Source organism: Perna viridis, chromosome 10 (assembly GCF_037379345.1).
Source record: "Perna viridis isolate PV_CMFRI_1.1 ecotype Kerala chromosome 10, ASM3737934v1, whole genome shotgun sequence".
Taxonomy (NCBI): domain Eukaryota; kingdom Metazoa; phylum Mollusca; class Bivalvia; order Mytilida; family Mytilidae; genus Perna; species Perna viridis.
In genome coordinates, this window is record NC_142454.1 from 3,954,697 (window position 1) to 3,977,206 (window position 22,510).

At 33.1% G+C, this 22,510-nt stretch overlaps 1 protein-coding gene across 4 annotated transcripts; it reads right to left on the reverse strand.

Moving 5' to 3' along the window:
* Positions 1-5,939: 5,939 nt before the first annotated feature.
* Positions 5,940-13,961, reverse strand: LOC148604192 (uncharacterized). Of its 4 annotated transcripts, none has more exons than XM_088548701.1 (4): positions 13,908-13,961; positions 12,647-12,694; positions 12,073-12,122; positions 5,940-10,780 (listed from the first exon to the last, which is right to left on the reverse strand). In XM_088548701.1, exon 4 carries the CDS (start codon positions 10,712-10,714, stop codon positions 8,762-8,764), a length of 1,953 nt encoding a protein of 650 aa, XP_088404827.1. In that variant the 5' UTR covers positions 10,715-10,780; positions 12,073-12,122; positions 12,647-12,694; positions 13,908-13,961; the 3' UTR covers positions 5,940-8,761. The 4 variants fall into 4 exon arrangements, with proteins under 4 accessions (XP_088404827.1, XP_088404826.1, XP_088404828.1 ...); XM_088548700.1 differs by lacking the exon at positions 13,908-13,961 and adding an exon at positions 13,718-13,866; XM_088548702.1 differs by lacking the exons at positions 12,647-12,694; positions 13,908-13,961 and having other exon boundaries at positions 12,073-12,358.
* Between the last annotated feature and the right edge of the window lie 8,549 nt (positions 13,962-22,510).

The following is a 22,510-nucleotide window of genomic DNA, read 5'->3' on the forward strand; positions in this document are numbered from 1 at the left end:
GCCACTAATTTTACGGAATACAATATGTTTTTGACAAAACGAACTTAAAGTTGGTAAAGGCAATTCGTTCGTTTCGCAAATTTTAAAATCCGTAATTTTATCAACCGGAATTACACACTCAAAAAGCTAAAAACTAAATATGAAGTTCATTTAAACTGCTTTTACAAGAATAGCGAATTCGAATTCGCGTATTCAAAATTTAACAAAAAGATATTTGTACGCATCCCAATCTTATGAATATTCATGAATATTATTGACTGCCATGATATTGACGACTAGCTTGCATGCGGATTGGTATTGACGGCTAGCTTCACTGGTGTAGGCAGGAACATAAAAACTTTGTTTTATATTTTAATACATTTTTTGTTAATACCATATAGGGTTGATTGATTGATTGTTGGGGTTTAACGTCCGAGCAGCAATATTTCAGCTATATTCAGACAATGAACATGAAATGGATGATAAAATGAATATGAATGATTATGAAGTAAAAAAAAAGGGATGGGACACAAGGATAATAGGGTCGAAAAATTTAGATTGCCACTAGAAAAAGGGAAGGATGGGCAATTTAGCCTTCTGTGGCGGAGCGCAAAGGTTCCCACTCCTATCGGATACCACAGCAGGGTTCTTTAACGTGCAAGGAACGTGGCATCTTTCCCAACACGGTGCACCACTATGGTTTGCGGTCATTTATACCATATAGGGAAAAAGCCTCCTGTAAAAATTTGAGTTATCCTTCTTTACACACTTCATTGTTCTTGTAGTAATCGTGTAGTCTGACTTGCAATTTCACTGTAAGTTGATAGACTGTCACCCTTATGACTTAAAAACCAACATGTTATATTTTTGTAGTTAAACATACACAAAACGCGATTTATAAATGATTAAGGGCTTCGGGAAATTTATTCGATTAAAAAGCATTGTGTTATTAAAACAAATGAACATATTTATTTTTTTCACATTTTTATTAATTTAAAGGAAAAAAATTGGGCCCTCTTCCTGTAAATCTCCGAATCCCACTGGTAGTTAGTTTTTCCGACCCTGATACTCAACTGTTCATTGACATTGTCTGTTTTATTTTGTTTGTTCACCTTTGCTATAATATACTATAATATACATTTGGTATCGTATAGATGTTACTGTCATTTCCAGCTGTTGCAGTTTAAAATATAACTTTGATTGCTAGTCTCTAAAAATACACAATACAAAGTATGGATTTTTCTTGATACATATATCACTTTCACTCCATATATTTTATTTCTGTCAATCCATGGTAAAAAATGATTCAACATTTCTTCCATTACTTAACAATGATATTCAATATTATATTTAGATATTTCAAATAAAACTTTACAGCTGCTGCCGTGGTAGGTCATTTTCAGAGACGATGAAATTGGTAGATGAAAACAGTAAACCACCGAGGTTCATAACTAATGCATTTGTCTTAGAGTAACTTAGTTATATACCTTATTCAATACAGAATCCCATTTCCTTCAGCTGTATCTTTCCTTTATATATATTATTTTACTTAGGATAGATTTACCTTAATATCCATTCGCACAACAGGAAAGGGTTTTAGTGTAGAAGAAATACAGAGGGTGAAATTGTTCAATGTATTTTAAGTGAATAAACATATTCCTGAATGCAATCTTAAACTTACTACTAAATTTTGGCCAAGTTGTTTCAAAGGTTGAAAGACTCCATTCGAGGAGTTGCGGTGTCTAATTGGAAGCTTCTTTATTCAAATACGTTACGTTTGAGAAATGTTTATCCCCGATGTTTTCCCAGCAAGCTTTAAGTCTACTTATTTTGTCTCGATATTTTCTCCAAGGAAAGTTGACTGAATAGTATTACTTGCGAACTTCAAGCTTAATTTGTTACAACTAGGAATAGGAATGAACTGTTGCCAGTTCGGGACTTGGTCAATAACACGTGCTAGAAAAAAAAAACATTTTTTTATATATTTTTAACTAGCATTTGGTTGTGCAATATACATAAAGGTCTGAAAAATTCCCAACGATGTTAGAACTGTCAAATTTGCGATGCAAATTTTTGGTCGTTCCCTCCGCGGGACTCGAACTCGTACCGCTGTGAGATCTATGGCAACACCGCCTCCACCAAGTCTAGGGCGCTGGACTTGGTGCAGGCGGTGTTGCCATAGATGTCACAGCGGTACGAGTTCGAGTCCCGAGGAGGGAACGACCAAAAATGACTTTGATACCTTGAGCGGGGCGGATATTTTTTGTCAGTTGCAGTCGGTATATTTGATTTGGATACTCCATATCTGTCAGAAATGACACATGTAGAATTTGAAACATGAGGACTTGAATCTATGGGCAATAAAACTCTTTATCTTATTATTTTCATACCAGTTAACCTTTAGGATCCTCTTTGCAGGATATCTCCTGCAATTCATTTTCTAATTGCAGGAGATTTCGCGTGAAAACATTTTCGACAGTTAGTTTTATATGTCAGTCGCTGAGCTCTATCAAGCTCTTCCGCAGACCTATTACAGCTTTCTGATTCACACCGATGGAGTCCGACTTGCTCATTTACTTTTTGTTACTTTGTATGTATTATTTCGGTTATTTTATATTCTTTGTTGTGTATGTCTGTTTTCCATGTCTGGCCTTTGTAGTTTTCTGTCAATAATTGTATTTCTTCATGGCAATTAATTTAGTGGTATAGGAGGAGTTGTGCTACAAAAATGTGCATGAACAGAAGAACAGACCGACAGACAGACAGATTGATATACTTATATACTCCCAAACTTTGTTTCATAGTTAACTGCATGGAGGTAGCTTTGGATCGAATTTGATCGGACATTTGGCCGACCCAGCAATGAAATGCTCTTTTAATATAATTAAAAGCCGACCTCTCATCGCTTTTAATTGGATTAACGCTCTTGTCACCCACCTGTTCAATTCCATCAAGTAGTATATTATGTATAATACAAACTAACATTTTCGCTGAATGCATTTCCTGTCTTAAAATGAGTCTGTCTAGAAACTTTAAACCTTTAAGAGGAGTACGAGTTGGTGTAAAACGGGGCAAATACTAGTACACGGTAACCAGAAGTACAAACAAGATGTATGTGAATAATATTCCATTTTCTTGTTCATTTCATGAAAACTGTGTGTGTCTACGCGAAAAATGATGCATTTTAACAACAAACTCGAGTTGATTATGAACCTGTATAGGTGTTATTTCAGTAGAAAATATTATGATGCAGGTGTAACCAGTAAGAGGACCAAGTTGATTATTGGAATATTTTAAAGAATAATCATGCCTTTTGCAGTTTTACATTAACTAGGATTTTTTTAATAAAACTTAAAAGTGTAAGCTATAATCATTTTGTTTTATTAAAGCAGTGACTTTATATACTCCTGTATTGTTCCTGGTTAAAGATGCGAAATTAGTAACATCCTTACTCGGCATTGCTGGTTGCAGACTGCGAATTTACCACACGTACTTTTGTTATCTATGTAGGTTACCAGTATACTTTCTTCAGGTTAACTTCCTGTCAGACCGAATGCTTCTAAGGTCAAAGGTAAAACTCGTATAGTTTACCAGTATGAGGAGTTCGTCCTCCATTGTCGTTTGTGAAATGCGTTGGTTTTGAAAATACGGTATTGGACAACAGTGGCGTAGATTACCAATGTAAATAATAGTGAAAAAATATCTGAATTGACTGAAATAGACGCCATACTGTCTTTTTTTTAAAACTTTTAAATGAATTATCGAGTAGCATCACAGCAACAAATAAATTTTAATGATCATAATAGTATGCATTGACCTTAAATATAGCATTGTAACGTATATAAATTAACTCATAACCATTTTAAGATTAGTCGAGTGTTTTGGAAAAATGTTTATTTAAATACATGGAGTATTATCATTCGATCATCCGTTACATATAAAACTACATGTAATAATAAAATAAATGCTGTCTAAATTGTTACCATAGAAACAACCTTATGTAAGATAGATTTTGTTATAATCAGTTTTTGACCTGTAATTCCGAGCAAAACTACATGCAAATCTGCATACCATATGGAATATCTTATTAAATTACACGGGCTTGCATTTACAATTGAAAACAATTCGCAAAACAGACTGAAAAAAAGTAAACACCGAAACCAAGTTCGTGTACCGTTGTCCGTTTTTGATTGACGGAGATTACTCCCGTCACACTTTAACAAAGAAATCGTGGATTATTACCAAAATATCAATAATTGCTCTTTACATGTTCTGGTAAATGGGTTATCAAAATATAAAGACGCATTTATGTATCCTTTGTAAACGATACTCATTTTGACAAACAGGTCGGATTTATTTATAAAACTTACCGTTTTGTTGAAACCATAGACCTGTAATTTAATTATAGGTCTGTATTGGAACTGTCCAAAAAAAATCCTTGTTCCGTTCACGATCACGCTGCAATGCTTGACACTGTCCACGATCATTTCTCCCACTAATTTGGTAAACATAATTATCTTTACTTAGTCTCTAACTGTTTTCACGTTTAACATACAGGTATAATGACATATGACAATGTAACTTTAAATATTAAGATACTATTTTATCACATTTCTGTGAAATGAATAAAAATTATTGCTCATAAAGATTCAGAATGGGAACACATTTACAAAATTATTAACCACCAGAACATTTAAAGCGAAAATTCAGGACTTCAATAACTAGTAAAATATAAACCTACAATGGGTCTGTATAATACATATCTAAGGACATTGATTAAGATCAATTATGACCGTCACACGCCGAAACTTATATTGTAATCAAACTAACGATGGCACTCTAAGACAACATGGGCGTAGGAAGCAAAAACTTACTGGTACTGTTTCTGACATAGGGACACGAAATGTTCCTCCCACCTCGCGCAGCTCAAGGCCCCTAGAACCTCGGAGGTGAATGGTGTCCTATATATTAAAGTATATAAGATCTGGAAATGCCATTTTTTTTCTGGACAAAATAGAAAATAAGAACACGGGTGAAATACGTAAAAAAAAAAACATTTTATGTGAAAATTATTGTCAAAATTATTGGTACGGTCGGAGCAGAACCAATCGTGCCGGTTCCTACGCCCATGGACAATGAAAGGTAATAACGGCCTATAACATACATTAATATTATTTTGTATAAAAAAATGTTTGGCAAGTATCCAATCAACTTTGGCCACATGCATACGTGAGCAACAAATTCGTAAATCGCTTACCTGTTGTGTAGAAGCATGATTATGCGGGCCTTGCAGTTGGCCCGGTCCCCTTACTAAATTAAAAAAAAATGTGTGTACGGACGGACACAAAACACAAAGAAAATATTAATACCATTCGTACTAATTGTTCTTCCGAAATATCACCATTCTTCATCATAACTGGTACAATCGAATGTAATAATTATTGGCGCAAATTTATTCATGTTTTTTTTACCTAAAGTGGGTGGCGCAAACGATACTCTGTGCAAATAAGTTGTAGCGCAAAAGGAAGCAAAACTGAGGCAAACGGACATCTCCCAAAAATCTTTGGATTCGCCGCTTCGTGCTAAACATTCATTAATATCAATATTACTAATAAATATTTTTCATAGAGAGGCGTACTTTTACGTAACCATAGTCAGGCGCGTAGCTGCCGTTAGGCAAAAAAACTTTTGCCTACACTTAATTTTGCCAATTTTTTTTCAGGTAAAATACATCCAGGAGAGGCATAAATGATGCTCTAAAACGCTATCTCCGCGGAGCTTCGGGGGGGGGGGCTTCGCCCTCCTGGACCCCCTGTCTGGACCCAGACCCCCTGCCGTAATTTTGCCTACACTTCAATTTAGCCTCAGCTACGCGCCTGATAGTTCTTCCTGTAAACTGATTGTATTATGAGGTAAATTTTATATTCATCATTAAAATGAAGAAACCAAATCAAGATAAATAATTATTACACAGTGCCATCTAGTGTCATGTATAGTCAATAAATGATATATAAACCTCTAAAGCACAACAAACGAATAACACACTCAGACTGATTTTGTGGCCTGTAACTTGAATTAGAAATAAAAGTGAATCTTGAGAGATCTTGACATGCATAAGCCACCTGCTGTCTTAATTTTATATTAAGAAATATAAACTTATAATATACAGAAAAAAATGTATACTATAACAACACAGAAGTTACAACATTGAAATATGAAGATAAAAAACATATCATAAGTCGACATTTTGTAAACATGAAATAAAATAATTTAATGATAAAAATTCATTCTGGCAGAGAAATTTCACTTGATTGAACCACACATTTACACACCTAACTAGAAACACACCAAGTAGGTGTTTACATTGATAACTAACAGAAAACTCTATCCACAGGTTCATGTAATGACGAAAAATGAAATTTACTAGACCGTGTAGTAAAGTACATGTATGGACGAAATTATACTTTAAAAACGAAAATTTCTGTCAATCAAAAAGGAAATTAGCCATAAAATGTAAAACTTGAACGATTTCGTCATGTAAGGACAAAAACTTCCGTGAAAGTCGATAAATAACCCTTGACCTTTGTCATTTACATACCTACACGTTATCTTAAAGGAAATTTAAATGGTGTAGAAAAGCTACAAAAAGTTGGAAAATTCCTTTGGGGATATATTTATTTGACACATGGAAGATTTTTGAAAGAAATGCATTTTTTCTATATCTTTCACATGTATACAATGTACATGGAGTTGAAATTTGTAAATTATCTCAATGTTCCAAAATAATTCCTCGTTGATCACTTTGATCGGTCGAAATGATATGGCAGGATATAACCATTTATTCGCATAACTATAACATGTACGTATACAAAAATAACGACAACTACAGAGGCAAAATTATGGTTACATTTACATTTTTGTAGTCAAACTTAATTAAAAATCAAAAAATAAAAGTTACATAAGAAAATCAAGCAGTTAAATGCATTAAAAATACATGGGATAAAAACACCTTAAAGTCATCAGACATCATGTTTTTTTCTTTTTTTTAAAAAAAAAAACATTGTCTCAGTTTATGAATTAAGAAAAAAGAGTACTTATACTAATTTTAAAGCAAGACACACAAATGGACATAAAAACACTAACACTTAAATGAAATCAACAAAGTGGGAAAGTAAATGGACGCTGAATCTTACCCAAAAACATTTTAAAAAGTTGAACGACCTTAAAAACCATAAACACAAACGACAATCATCTCAAAATTCAGAAGAAATGTCAATTTTATTATTATACAGGTTTTATACACATATTTACAACCATTATTTCACATATTAAACTGTACCACCGCACACACTCAGTAATTTCTCCAGGCTATACATACATACATACAATACTAGGTGGTACACACACTCAGTAATTTCTCCAGGCTATACATACATACATACAATACTAGGTGGTACACACACTCAGTAAATTCTCCAGGCTATACATACATACATACAATACTAACTAGAAGACAACGAACAATGACATAAACTAGTTCATACATGGACTACAATAAAACGTGACTTCTTTAAGGGACTATTACGTACAGCATATAATCAAAGTGCTGTTAGCACTGGAAGTTTTGGATCTTGTGATAATAGTACTATAAACAAAATTTCAGGTGGCCCAAAGGTTATATGATGGAAAATAAAACTGTAATCATAAATTTGCATTTCCCATATAATTTACACAATTCTTTTTTTTTCTGAAATGTTTAAACTGCATGTTAATCTTTAATACTGATTTCAGAGATATGCATACCTATTAACCTTTGCAGCAGTTCATGTGGGAAATTCTCCCCAATGACACTGTCTCATCAGTCTTGAGGAAGATTTTTAAACAAAAGCAAATTCGATGTAAAAAATTAATTATATTTCACATTTTACACAGAAAACAGTGATTTGAACTAAAAACATACCACTAATCTGACATTTTTTGTGGGAGATTCTTTTTTTTTTTCATTGATTTTTTGGGACCATCTTCACCCTGATGTAGAAGGGTTTACAGGTATGGGTATGACCTGTAGACCAATAACTGAACAATATCCTACTTCGCACACATTTTCAAATCTTATTTCATTTCACCTTTTTCACAGTTGTTTTTTTTAAACCCGTCCAAAGTTAAAAAATAAATTTGCAATTACATTAAAAAAAAAACTTTGCCTAAGAAAATAATTTTCTAGATAGTAGCGGTTTTTATCAATTTGAATTTTCTGCCTATTTTACTTGGTTAAGATTACTGCTCCTTACTTCTGTTCATCAATTATAAAATATTGATGATAAGATGAAGAAAAAGACAAAATGGCATCTTGTAATGCCCAAATTAGAAAAAAAGGAAGTCCCTCAAACCTTCATTTGTTTTGAAGTCTTGATCTTAATTTTATTTGCATCAATGAAAGAAATAATTAAGCTGAATAACTCTCTGAAACATATTTTTAATGATGTTGGAAGAGATTTTAATTAATATTAAAGGAATAATATAAGGACTATATTCTGTGAAATGCTCAGAAACAGTAGGGAAGTTCCTGACAAAAAAAAAGTAACAAAAAGTATTTTGATCAGAAAGATTAAAAAAAAACAGTGTCAGATCAAAAATTCTGAAATCTTGACTACTTTAAGAGAGACCCACTCGTGTAATTTCCAGAAATTTTCTATATATATATATCAAACAAATTTTTCAAGCAAAATGAGAGGCTGGACTACCTCCTAATCCGCCTTTGAAAAAGAGCATATTCAGTTTTTTATACTAAATCTAGACAATAACATAATGGTTTAAGCCGTTTATATGTTATACAGTGGGACTGGTTATTGTAACGATTAGTTCGACTCACATCACCAAGTAAACTAAAGCGTCCCTGATAATGAACACTCACAGTAGCTTCGAATAATGCATTTCCTGGAATGGTCTCAATCAGAACGAGGTAACGATTTGGAGGGTCTTCCGGTTTATGAAAGAAGTTCATCAGCGTTGATCTGTCGTTTTGTTTCTGGAGAGAAAGCCCGGTAACAATATGCTGAGCCTGTTGGACATTCAGCAGTTTTATATCTGAGCAAATGTCTTTGAAACTTCCAAGTTGTGAATTTATTGAAGATACTACGAAATTAGCTATTGAAATTATTGCTTTGTCTATTGTAACATTGTGAGCTGTATAGCAGGCACAAGAATGTTCAGGTATAGACCCGTCCGCACAGGTTCTATCTTCTGGGATGGGACGAAACATACTAATTCCTCGAGGGTATGGTCGGGCAGAGTCAACGGATAACGATCGAAAGTTTCCTTCAGCTATTTGTTTCAAGGTCTCATAGAGGTCATATGGAGAGGTAAGTCTATTTTGGTTTTCAGTCATGGCCCGATCTAAATTGGGATATCTTTGTTTTATGTGCTCTGGGATATAAATAGTGAGCAAAGGCATTCGTTCCTCTATCCGTCCTATAGGTGTATTTCTCATTTCATCCGTCCGTGGACCATGATCGCCAAACAATATAAATATACTGTTTTGTAGATGACCATTACGTTTCAAGGTCTTGATCATCTGATACAAGTCTCCGTCAAGAAGTTCTAGAAAATTCATATAATCATGGCTAATTTCTGTAATCCATGAGAAAGCAAATTTCCTACGACCTTTATATTGCGATATGAACTTTGCATAGTGATCAAGATGTATTTTGTGCTTAGGACTATTTTGATAACACATGGACGAATATTTACCAAACTTTATACTCTTGTTCTCCAGAAACATCATCACTTGATTTGCATTCCATTGTATCGGATGAAGTGTGTTACGGGCAATGTAGTAAGGCCTCAAATAATGATCGGTTGGAGGGTCCTTGAACCCCTTTAACATATAATTGAAAATCGAGATTTCTGGAAAATCTTCACTAAACATTGTAACATATTTTTTCCTAGCATAATCCTTCCATATAAATGGATAAGGATCCGTATAATCCGTCCTTGGGTTAAGGTTCGGTAGTTCCTTTGAATAAGCCGGTTTACCTGTTAACGCTGGTATCAAGTTACTGTATGTCACTCCTCCAACGCTGGTGTAACCTTTGAAAGTATACGCTTTCAGATCGTTCCTTAAAAAACTAATGGTTTTAAGAAGTTTTCTCTCAGCAGATAACCTTGAAACAGAGTCTACTCCAAATATAAAAACACTCAAATTTTCTTGACTTTCTTCAGCAATGTCCTTTTTGTCCGTAACTGATTTAAAGTCCACATTATATAAAACTTTTTCAAATATCTTGGAGTTGTCTAAATAGCACTCTACATTTAGAAAGTCCGATGAAATGTACACTGGATTTAGGTACTTTTGTTTATCACATAGATTTACATTGTTGTCATCTGTTCGGTTGACTACTTGGTAATAACAGACTATGTTTTTTCCTTTTGTGGCACTAGTGTTTATCTGTAGTATACCAGCATTGTCTATATAAACCATCGAAGGCGAGGGCTGGCATATTATCGGGTCCGGATGCCATAGATATTGTAAAATTGACTTATCAAATGGGTCTATATCCGTAATGACACAAGCACTATTAGTGAATTTATTTACAAATGTGAATCTAACAGGGCGCGTGTATGTATACCCCAGGTATAGAAACATGCAGAAAGTCACAACTAACAGAGCAACTCTGAACTTTCTACTGATGGTTCCTAAACATTGGTTCGAGTCGCAGCACACATGACCATTCATGCTTCCTTTCGACGACCACCTCCAATCTCTCTAACATTGTCTCTTTGTAATGGCTGTATCATATAACTGCAAATTAAATGATTGTTGGAATAAATGTCTGTTAGTTCGTATATAATAATTTCAATATCACATTTCTGTTCGAATTCTATTTCAGCATGCATTAGTTATTCAATGATACAAGTTTTGTGTCTAATTGTTGATTAGATAAAGTTAATTTGTTCAATACAAAATCAAATGTGTTTTTCAATGAATATAGCTAACATTGTATGCATTTATATTTTCTCATTCGATAAACCGCAGATGTCGTATAACCTTTCTAAGGATTCTTTTGTATAAACTTAAAGCTATTTATATGTTCGGGTATCTATTTTTGACAATCTGGGATAAATTTCATATTTGAAGAGTGCATTTAAATGACAAAGGGGTAGAATTTAAACATAAAGGGTTTTCCATACCAATGTACATGTATTTTGCATTCAAAAGACCACATATTTGTTTTATTGTCAAATTCAAAAGTTTGAAAAAAAAAAACACAAAATTTACTGTAGACAGGAAATCGTGTACTAAGTTACAGCCCTAGATTAATCCTACGAGGAGGAATGACCCGACCAGCGAAAGCTATATTTTTATATAGCCTAGCTGGCCGAGTGGTCTAGGGCGCTGGACATTGTGCAGGTGGTGTTGCCATAGATGTCACAGCGGTACAAGTACGAGTCCCGCGGAGGGAACGACCAAAAATTTGCATCGCAAATTTGACAGTTCTAACATCGTTGGGAATTTTTCAGACCTTTCTATATAAATCCTGTATGACCTTACAACAAAAATTATAAACAAAAGAAAAGAAAATCGTGTGTGATATATATATGTATTGTAGCATTGTCAAACGGTAACAATGATACACGATACACACGATTTAATCACTGTTGACAAAAATAACACTCAACATGTATGGTGTATTTGAAAACAAAAACTGCCAAAAATGCAGATGCATTCGTTACTTTTGTCAACTATATATATACTAATATCATATCACGTCCTGTTAAAACTAATTACTAAATTTAATTAAAATACCGTTTTATAAACATAGAGTATCCACAAATTTATTCCTTGTGTATTTTCAAGTGTAGTTTCCTATCTTGTATGCCAGGTGAAAACAAACAAGGCGTACATACAACATGTGATTAAATTTGCATACAGTCACAGTCGAGTAATTAATATTATAATTAATCCCATTAATAAAGATGTTTTCACAGGCAGTATCTGTTAAAAACTATTAAAACATGATTAAATTAATAGTAAATGATCTCAAAAGAAAGATAAAATAATACATATTTTCAGCAATTATCAAATTTACTTACAGTTAACATTGCTCGTGTATAGCATCACCACCAAAATACACTAATGTAGCCTAGATAAATGAATAAAAGGATAAATCCACAGCTTAGCACGGGGAAATATTTCTAGTTATCAGTTAAAATCATTGATATTCAAAACCCTCCGGTCATCGTCCTACTTTGCAAGTATGACAATTCTGTGACTGTGTAAAATACACATGACACTAACTACATAGTTTATTCTAGGGCTGAACAATCAATGTGCAGACATACCACACTGGGGAATGCTTGTTATTGTTCACAAGATTTAATAAAAACCGGATCAAATGAATTGTTACAATATATATGATGTTGAATATGTTGTCAAGCTGTTGCTATTCAAGTTAACAAAAAAATACGTTGTGATAAAAAAAAAATCGCCTACAACATGCATACATTAACTGTCCTAATGCATTTATGTATCAAAGAACAATAACTCGAGCTATCATTTTCCACTAATTCACGATAGATTGCAAGAACTTCAGAAATTACAAATTATTTATAATCAGTACTATGTGAAGTCGTGAATATGAAAGGAAGATTTTTTAATGAATATTACCTGTCTAAAATGTCGCAGAGAGGACCGAAACCATCCCCATCACACCGCCTAAAAATAAAATGAAAATGGCTATATTACTTTTCAGTCCACATGTCACGTGAGGACATGGCACCTCCATGGCCAGCCCCCTCCCATCATTATCATATTATATTTTAAAAAAAAAACAAATACTAGGGCCCCTATTTATCGTTTATTTGCATCACATATGTACCATTATAACATAATGTCATCGAGTATATGCGGTTTTCTATCAATGTCTAGTTCGACTGTAAGAGTGTCTTATTATAGTCGAACTGGACTTAGGTAGAAAACCGCATATATTCGATGACGTTATGTTATAATGGTACATATGTGATGCAAATAAAAGATAAATAGTAAATTCAAAAAAAATAATATGATAATGACGGGGGGGGGAGGGGGGGTGGCTATGGGGGTGTCATACAGGGTCCTGTTCTCACGTTCCTGTGTTTCAGTCAGGGTTATTTTTCGTGTACATAGGATATACCCTTTTAGTGCACTGTATAAGACTAAAGATAGTGATTTCAAAATTAACCATTAACTTACGCCATATGGCTCAGTACAATATATTGGGGGTTTCCAAATTTTCATTTTATACAAACACATTTTAAAGTAGCCTACTCATTTCTACAATATTGGCACGTCCGCTGAACTTAATAAAACAAATACAAAAAATGTCACATTTCGTACTTATATTCTAAATACAAGCATTGCATTTTTTATTTGTGTACTTCCTTGAATCAATGTAACTTCATGTTTGACACAAGGAAGATAATATGAATTTCGACCTTGCGTATAGCTGTAAATAGCTAATCTAAAATTGGATCAAGCTGAGTATCAATTATATCTTCCGGTGGCTCAGTTAATGCTAACAAACATGCACAAGCTAATAGCAAAAGATATGCCAAGTTGAATTAATTTATAATGTGCAATAGTACCGTACTATCATAAGCTACATTCATCCGAGGCAAACAATCGCCTCATGGCAACGAATAGTGTCGGATGAGTAAGAACCGCACATGTAAAAAAAAAATGCTATTAAAACATATGTACGTGTTTGTAGGTAGGACTGCTTGGTCGTTTCCCTTTTTTGAAACTTTCAAACCGTCTAAAAGCCAACAGACGTTGACAATAATCGATGGATACTCCGTGAAGCATAAATTATGTTCAGGATATACACAAGTATATCAAATGTGACAAATTCTTTTTATTACAAATTTTATAATTTAAGTAGACAATTTACCTTATGTCAAACGCTCTTCTGAAACTGCTATTAGAGTAAAAGGCCTTGACAACTCAGGAATCTCATTAGTTCGTGTATTTGAGATAAAATAAATGGGGCACATATAGGGAAAGATCTCCAAATGTAACATGATTAATTATTCATTGTATTTAAGGCCAAATCTGACTTCTTTTTAGATGTCTTTATATGTCCAGATTCAATAGACAAATATTCAAATCATTTATTTTTAACAGCCCTTTATCGCTAAAAAAATGATCAGTCAGATTGCTTGAAGTTAATATATTTGCTTATTGATTCAACAAAACTATCTTGAATTCGGCAAAGATGTAGAGAATTGTATTTAAAAATCACTTTGTCAAATCACCAATTTATTGGCATATAGATTGTTTTAAGCCTTCTATCTACATCTGAACAATACCGCTTAAAAAGCAGGAGGTATATAGTGGTCATACTTTCTGTCCGTTCGTCCGCAGGTCTATTCTGAAACTCCTCTCAAACCACTGAATACAATTTGATGAAATTTTACGCATTCTTTATAACATAATGTATTATTGTGCGTCTCCTTCTTGTTTTTTTATTTCGTGTGAGTAATTTTGGGGTTTCCTAATGCAAAACACGGACTTTGTCACTGGCCGATCTAGGACCATTTTCGTATATGATTTTCTTTTAAAACCGCTGAATGGATTTGACGAAAATTACACCCATTCTTTATCACAGAATTACCATTTTAAACTCTTGTTTTGTTTGTCTTCCAAAATATTTTTTTCAGATTTGCTATAAAGTTTCTAGGGGCGGGGTAACAACATGTCAGCTTTGCTCACAGTATTTCTAGTTGTATTCGGCTACATGTAAAACATTCTATTGACAATCAAGGCCCTCACTTCACAGCTACGGAAAAAAATAATTGTATTAAACTTTTGACAGGAGTAGTTGAACTCAAATCTTTACCTTTCGGATTGCTCGAAATTTTTAGATCTGCTAAGGGGAAATCAATCGAATCAAGATTCGGGCAGAAATCAAAGGAATATAATCTAAGGTAAAAGACTAATCAGGGAAAATATCCACAAATAACAAAGAACATGAAATAATCAAAATAGCACGTACAAAGAAAGAAAAGTAAATGAGCAACTCGGACTCAACTAAATACTGGGAGATTAAATTAGGTTCATCGGTATGGTAGGGGTCCTCTGATTTTCTAGAAACACACAGAGTTGCTCATAAAATGTCAGGTCAAAGGTAGACGATTTCAATTTTGTAGAAAGATAACCCTTTTCGAGAGGCCTAATTGTTAACAGAAGTTAAGCATGGACGGTTGAAAAAGTCCGTGAAGTTAGAAAGCTCTTGCATAACGTATGATATGAAAACATCGTAGACAGGTGCTGTAGGGATGTTACCACAAATGAAAGTAAAAAAAAAAAACAATACGGAATGAAAAGTCATCGCGTTTGTGATATTGTGATAAAGTTTGGTCAATAGTTTTCCTTTATTATCGATCTCTAAGTGTAGGTCAAGATATGAGACTGACTTCACAGTGTCTGCAGTATTCTTAGGTAACTAGGCAAACCTTTTGTATTGCGCTAGACTTCTTACATTTAGCGTCTGCTTTATGTTGCTACAAGAGTGAAGTCATCACTACAGAAGTTTTAAAACCTTTGGCAGATCAAAGAAATAATGTTGTTTCGGGCTTTGTCTGCTGCTTCGACAACATATTTGTCATGTCATGTTACGTAGGACAGGACTGTTCTTTCGGTGGTATTTTTTTTCAAGAATACGAACTTTCATAGAGAAGATTTTGGAATGAGGAGGTATGAATACAAGATATTTTACCCGCTCATGAAAGTTTGAAGTCAAAAGACTTTGCCTCGCTCCGATATATTTCAGTGTTTTCGAGATATAGAGGTATTATAGTCAGAGTTCTTGTTTTATTCAGATTTCCGAGCCACTACAAAATTTAAAAAATAAACTGAAACAAATTGCCCACTGTGTTTCAGATATAAGAATTTGATTTTGACAAAACTTTTAATGTGAAAGCGCAGGAGACAATGATTAGAACTAACTACGTGATTTTCTTGATCCGGAGACAAGACAAATACTTTCTGCTAACATTTGTTAGCTGTTCAAACTTCCCTATAGTGTCTCGTAACGATGTTTCGATTTTTATTGAAGAAAACGCATGGACAATTAAGCGCAACGGGAAGGAATTTACGTACAGAAAACATATAGTACATGGCAAATTTACTATATACGTAATATACAATGGTTGATAAGTACAACACCACTTGTTTGAATTTTATAGAGCGAAAAATTATAGACCCGTATTTGTTATAAAGTGTTAGATATAATGAACACAACTGAGTACTCACAGGAAAGCTTTTACACCATGGGTATCGCTTTCACAAACCTCTAAAACATTAACTAAGTTTTTTTACCGTTAAAAATGTTTAATACAAAAATATAAAAGCACTGGCATGTTCTTAATTAAAAATGGTGTTGCGAATCCAAATTTTGTTAAAGGAAATATAGTCTATAAAGCGTATTCTTTCAAACAAAATCCAATGGATTTAGCAACTCTTTTAATAGTTTTATTCGTAAAGGATACAATTGTCAAACTATTGTCTATTCGTTGAACCTTGATATACGACCCCTAATAATACACATACATTTGCATCAAAACTGAGTCATTTTTCAGTATTGCACTACAACAACTATTACTTGGCGTTACTATACGCTACTCCAAATCCAGTTTAGTTGAATTGTATTGAACGATTATTTCTAATACTTCAATTTTGATGGTATTGCCGTTGTCATTCTAGTTAGCTTTCAGTAACTGCGAGCGTTCTTTAAGTGGATATCTCATTCTGTCTATATGTTGTATGTTGATGTATTTGGATATGTTACTATGTGTTTATTTGTTGTTTCAGTTCAATTTTGGCCTTAAATTAAAAGGGGGTGGTTTAGGCCTTATAACCAGTTTAAGCACAGTCAGGATTTAGACAGTTGGCTATCAGTGTTTTTTTTTTTTTGTTTTGTTTTTTTTTTTTTTTTGTGCCGTAATTTGACATTTTAGTTATTTTGAAGAAGTTTCATCGTTCTATTACCGTGGATTGTATAACTTCTGTTGTCGACACCTTTCAGAACTTAGTTACAGGAATGTTTACACTTACTATTGAGGAGCTTTAAATTTGGTGATCTCTGCGAATATTTACTATTATAATAGTATCTATTAAGGGTAAACGATGGTGCATTTGTTGCGTTTTACAATATCGGTTTCTTTTTTTACTGTTGTTTATATTTCCTGCTCGCCCGTTTTTAGTTCATCTTTATTGTGTCTACCTGTAACGAAACTGTATCGGCTTCGCACATCATGGAATTTTTCCTTGTTTCATGACACTTACCGTGAAACCAAACTTGTGATTTTGTTTTACAATTTTGTCTGCTCTTGAAATTGTACAAATAACCTTTTGGTAAATTCAAATAAATTCAAATTCAAATACTTTTGAAGTAATCAGTTCTTGAAACTTGATATTTCAGCTTCGTGTTTAGTTCATAACATTGAGAAACATAAAGCTATTGCAATCTTTCACTTCAGACGGAACTGTTCGTCTCTTGTGTGCGTTGTTCTAGTTATCACGTGTATGTGGTGGTAATGGTGGAGGAGAGAATCGACAATCGGCAGTCCTCGACTTGACCTGGTCCAGCACCATTAAGTCGTAGTGGAGCGAAAGAAACTTGAGGGCTCCATATTGGCGGGCCTTGTGGTGTTGGTGGTCCACTATTAGGTACTGGTCTTTGAAAACGGGGATTATATAAGCCTGGTGGTCTATCCAAACCTGGGCCTAGATATTGTTGGCCAATCAAGTTAAACATCTGTAATTTATCGAGAGCATGGTGTGCAATTTTGTACCACAAACGCAGCAAATCCATTAGTTCAGGTATCAATGCCTTTTTCCATTCATTTATTTCCGCCAGATATTGCTGATAGACCGACACGTCACACCTGTCCTTGAGTTTTTCAATTGCTGCAGCCCTAACTTTTCATGGTCATCATTTTCTACTGTTACTGATGGTACACCTACTCGCACGCTGTAACTTGTTAGTTTGGAGTAAGAATGTCAGTTTGTCAGATTATGCCTGAATTTTGTTCTGTGGATGTTTGTTCAACCACAATGTGCTTTTGTATCTTTTAGATCATTTATTAAATTCGTGAATAATTATTTATCAATGATCTGATGAAAAAAATAATTTAATAGTTCAATTATCCTACCAATCCAGCTATGTATTGATTTTACACCATGTTTTAGCCGCGTGTATACCAGTCCAGTTAAACCGTTTAAACATGAACACCATGGTAACGTACTTATTATAGTATTTATAATGTAAATGTACATAATAAAGTAAATGTAAAAAATGTAACAAAATGTAAAAAAAAGAAAATTCACCATCATATAAAACATATTTTAATGCTTCAGTAAACAGTTTGTAAAGTAGGTCAACGGACACGATAATAATACATCTTTATAATCTTTAATTTAATTACTTCATATACATGTAAAACACCCTATATCATCAACATTTTTATTTTTATGTCTACTAGTTTCAATCTTCAGTGGGGCAACACCACAACGAAATTATGCATGGTACGCAAAATGTACGTGTAGCAAAACTTTAGTTCTAACAATTAATTTTGTCAAATTGATTGTTGTAAAAAATTTGTTCAGAACATATTTGCACGGCTTTAAATTAAATTCGATTTCAGTTTTAAGTCAATACCTCTGGTATATTTTGACAGGGTGTGCATTTTAAGAATGAAAACAATTCATGTATCTTTTTGAGCGGATTAGTATTTCCACATCAATGTTCGAAGTCATAATCAATACTCGAATCTATGCAAACAATTTATCAGAAAATTATTTATCTAATAAAAACTTATAGAAGATGTTATCATGAATACTGACAAAAACTCTTGATTCATTATTTGCATTTGGTAAAATGACACTCAAACATATGTCAGATATCATTAGATAAAAATTTACCAAATGTATGTCTGCCAAATAAAAAAGATACCCAAATCTATGAAAACTTTCTGAATGATAGATCCATAATAAATGCACATCCCGTATACCGTATATAGGGAGTAGACCACCAGACGAGGTGTATAGTCGTTTGGCGCATGACGTTTTGTCGAAATAAAGAATTATTAAATAGTTTATACCACATATAGTATATACAGTAAGTGTAATTAATTGAGCATTCTCAATTTGAACATCATAAAGGATTTTCTAAACATGAGAAAAGATGTTTACTGTAAATTATGGAAAGTGATGTGTTGCAAAATTTACATTCATCATTTTAAATTTGTATTAAATATTTTCTTATTAATATGCAAGATTGTTTTATCATAACGAAAGATTTTATGTTGTAATGCAATGTTTTTTCATTAGTGTGTAAGATTTTGTTTATTATTCAAGATATTTTATTTTAATACGAGATTTTTATATTGAAATGCAATAATCTTCTATTAATATATGCGATTGTTTCTTTAATAGATTATTTATAAAAGTACGACTTTTGCCTTAACAATAAAATACAACCCTTTTGTTACTAAATCATAAATATTCCGAGGAGTCTGACATCGAAAAAATATGCAATTAAGCGCATTGGATTGGATGGGGTATATGTTTGCATATAAACTAAAAACAAAAAAAGCACGTTTGATCGCACTTTTTTGATACCACTAGACCTTCATACTGCATGGATATAACAATATAACTGTGTTCATTTTATTCATTTGTCACAATGTATATCATGGGATAAAAACTTCGAAAAAACAAACATCTGGGGTTTTGGTGATACAATACATAACTAGAATGGATATACTGAATGTGTTAAAAAGACAGCAACCCCACCGGGATGAAAATGTCAACTCAAGTTTCAATGAACGACGAGGAAAGCTTCACACTACAGGGCAGGCTGCAGCTGGCCACAAAACAACATTTTACTCAGGTACGGCGAAAAAGTTGCCCCTATATACTTCAGCAACATGAAAGTAAACTGAAAGTGAAAATGGAGGCCAAAAATTCCTGACTTGGGATAGGCGCAATAAATCGACGGGGTTGAAGTACTACAGCGTAAGCACAACCCTAACCCTTTTAATTCTGGCCACTGTTAAAAAAAACTACAGAATTTAACAAACCTAAAATTCAGTTCGAAAAAGAAATAAAGAAACTGATGATACGTTTCACAAATGCACAAACAAAGGACTACTAGCAATTAAGTGACATGTCAGCTACAGAGCGGTTTAAACCTACCAAATGTCCTCATCGTTTGCGAAATTAATCCCGATTCTTTCCATACCATAGTACGTCATAGGTCACACAATAAGGTAGATATGTTTAGATTGTGAAAAAAATAATCCCGGAATATTCTTTGGCGGTAAATTGATTCATAAATGCAAGCTAGCAGTTAGGTACATGGATATCATAAGTTGGGATGTAAGCTGTCATCCTGGCCATTGAACGCTATACATATTTTTTTTTTCAAATTGTAAAACTATCAAAAGCTTTCCTATAATTCATAGTTAAGCTCAAATATTTTTCGTTACCAAATTAAAAATATCGATTAAGTTAAACCTGTAGTTATTGTTCATCAGAACGGTGTGTCACGGTTATAATTGCACAGCACGGTGACCCTACTTGACCCGAACGATGAAGGAGTTCATGTCATAAAGAGTCTTCCCATTCTGGGTCTGTAGCGTCAGTGTCTGTATTGTTTTCCGATCCGACGCTTCTTGTCACTTGTTGTCTCTAATAAGTAATGCCGCTACATCTACCAATGAAACTAGGCATTACACCACAGCGCCTCCGATGGCATCAATGAACAAAAAAGATGAAATAAAAATTAAAAATCTTGCATATTAATGAAAAAATCTTACACATTGATAAAAGATTCTTGCATGATAATAAAACAATTCTTGTATTATAATAAAATATCTTGCATATTAATGAAATAAAGTTTACATATTAATGGCAAGATCTTGCATTATAATATAAAATCTTGCATTATAAATAAAAAATCTTTTATAATCTTGCATATAAATTATAGAATCTTTTAAAAAAAAATTTAAAAAAGAAAAAATTAAAGGATTTTTGCATTTCAATACGAAATCTTGCATTATAATAAAATATTTTGCATATTAATGAAAAGATCTTACACGTTAATGAACAAAATCTTGCATTATAAGAAAAAAAACTTCCATCTTAAAGAAAACAGATAGCATACTAATGAAAAAATCTTATTAATAAGAAAATATTGAATAAAAATTGAAAAGTGATGAATTTTGCACACATTACAAATAACGTGTAAATCTATTTTATTAATATGCAAGATTTTTTTTTATCACCTGGGCGCCATTTGTAGTATCGTCACAAATATAACTCTCTGCTAGGCTTCTTTTAGATTAATTGGAGATAAAGAAACACCCTGTAACATAATAAACACAAACTTAGACATTGTCAAAAGACAAAGACAATACAAATAGCATGCAAGTCAAATACAAAGAAAGATAACTCTAATTGTCTCTTGTTACTTAAAATGAAAAATATAAATCATTCTGTCAAGTCAATTCATTTTGAAATTAACAATTTATCTCTGAATGTATTTAACTCATATTCAAAGTACAAAACTACCAAGTCTACTTCTGGTAATGAATTAGTTTGCAAAATCTTAAAATATATCACTTCATATCACTGATCAATACTCAGTCACTCAAATGCATGCAAAATTACAAGTTGATTATAAAACAAATAAGAAATATAAACAAAATACACATGTAAATAAACACACATAAACTGAACACAGCTGACCATGTAATGGATTGAAACTGTCGATACAAAATGTGAGACTGGAAATTCAATGTCTATTGAAAGAAAAAATGAAAAGTGTAACTAACAAAGGAGTTCACACACAACCAATCAGAACAGAGAGAATAAAGGTCCCAGGATATACAGTGCGTCTAAATGAAAATCAAAGTACTGAAAGTCCTAAAAGTCATAGTCAAAGTCTGATATGCACCTATCACCAAATATACACATTTATAATAAAATCAAATCATATCAAATCCATATATACTACAAATGCAAGATTTTTTTTTATATTATGAATGATTGTTTTATTAATATTTCATCTTATGCAAAATCAATCCGATTCTTCCCATGCGGGGTTGAGAATCACAGTACATCATAAGTCACACCATAAGGTAGATTTGTTTAGACTGAAAAATAATTAATCCCGGAATATTTTTCGGAGATGAACTGGAATCTATCAGTAAAGTATTTGGATATTATAAGTGTGGTGCACAAGGGACCTACTGGCCTTTGACTACTATGTGGTTTTTTTTTAGATTGTAAAATTGTTAAAAGCTTCCCCCTTATGCAAAGTAAGCAACTTAAATACAATACGTTACCACATAAAAAATATCGAGTAGGTCATGCAGTTATTGTACCCCAGAAAGGTGTATCACGGTTATTATGCACACCACGGTAACCCTACTTGACCCGAACGATGGAGTTCATGCTATAAAGTGATATCCAGTGTATTTTCTTTCC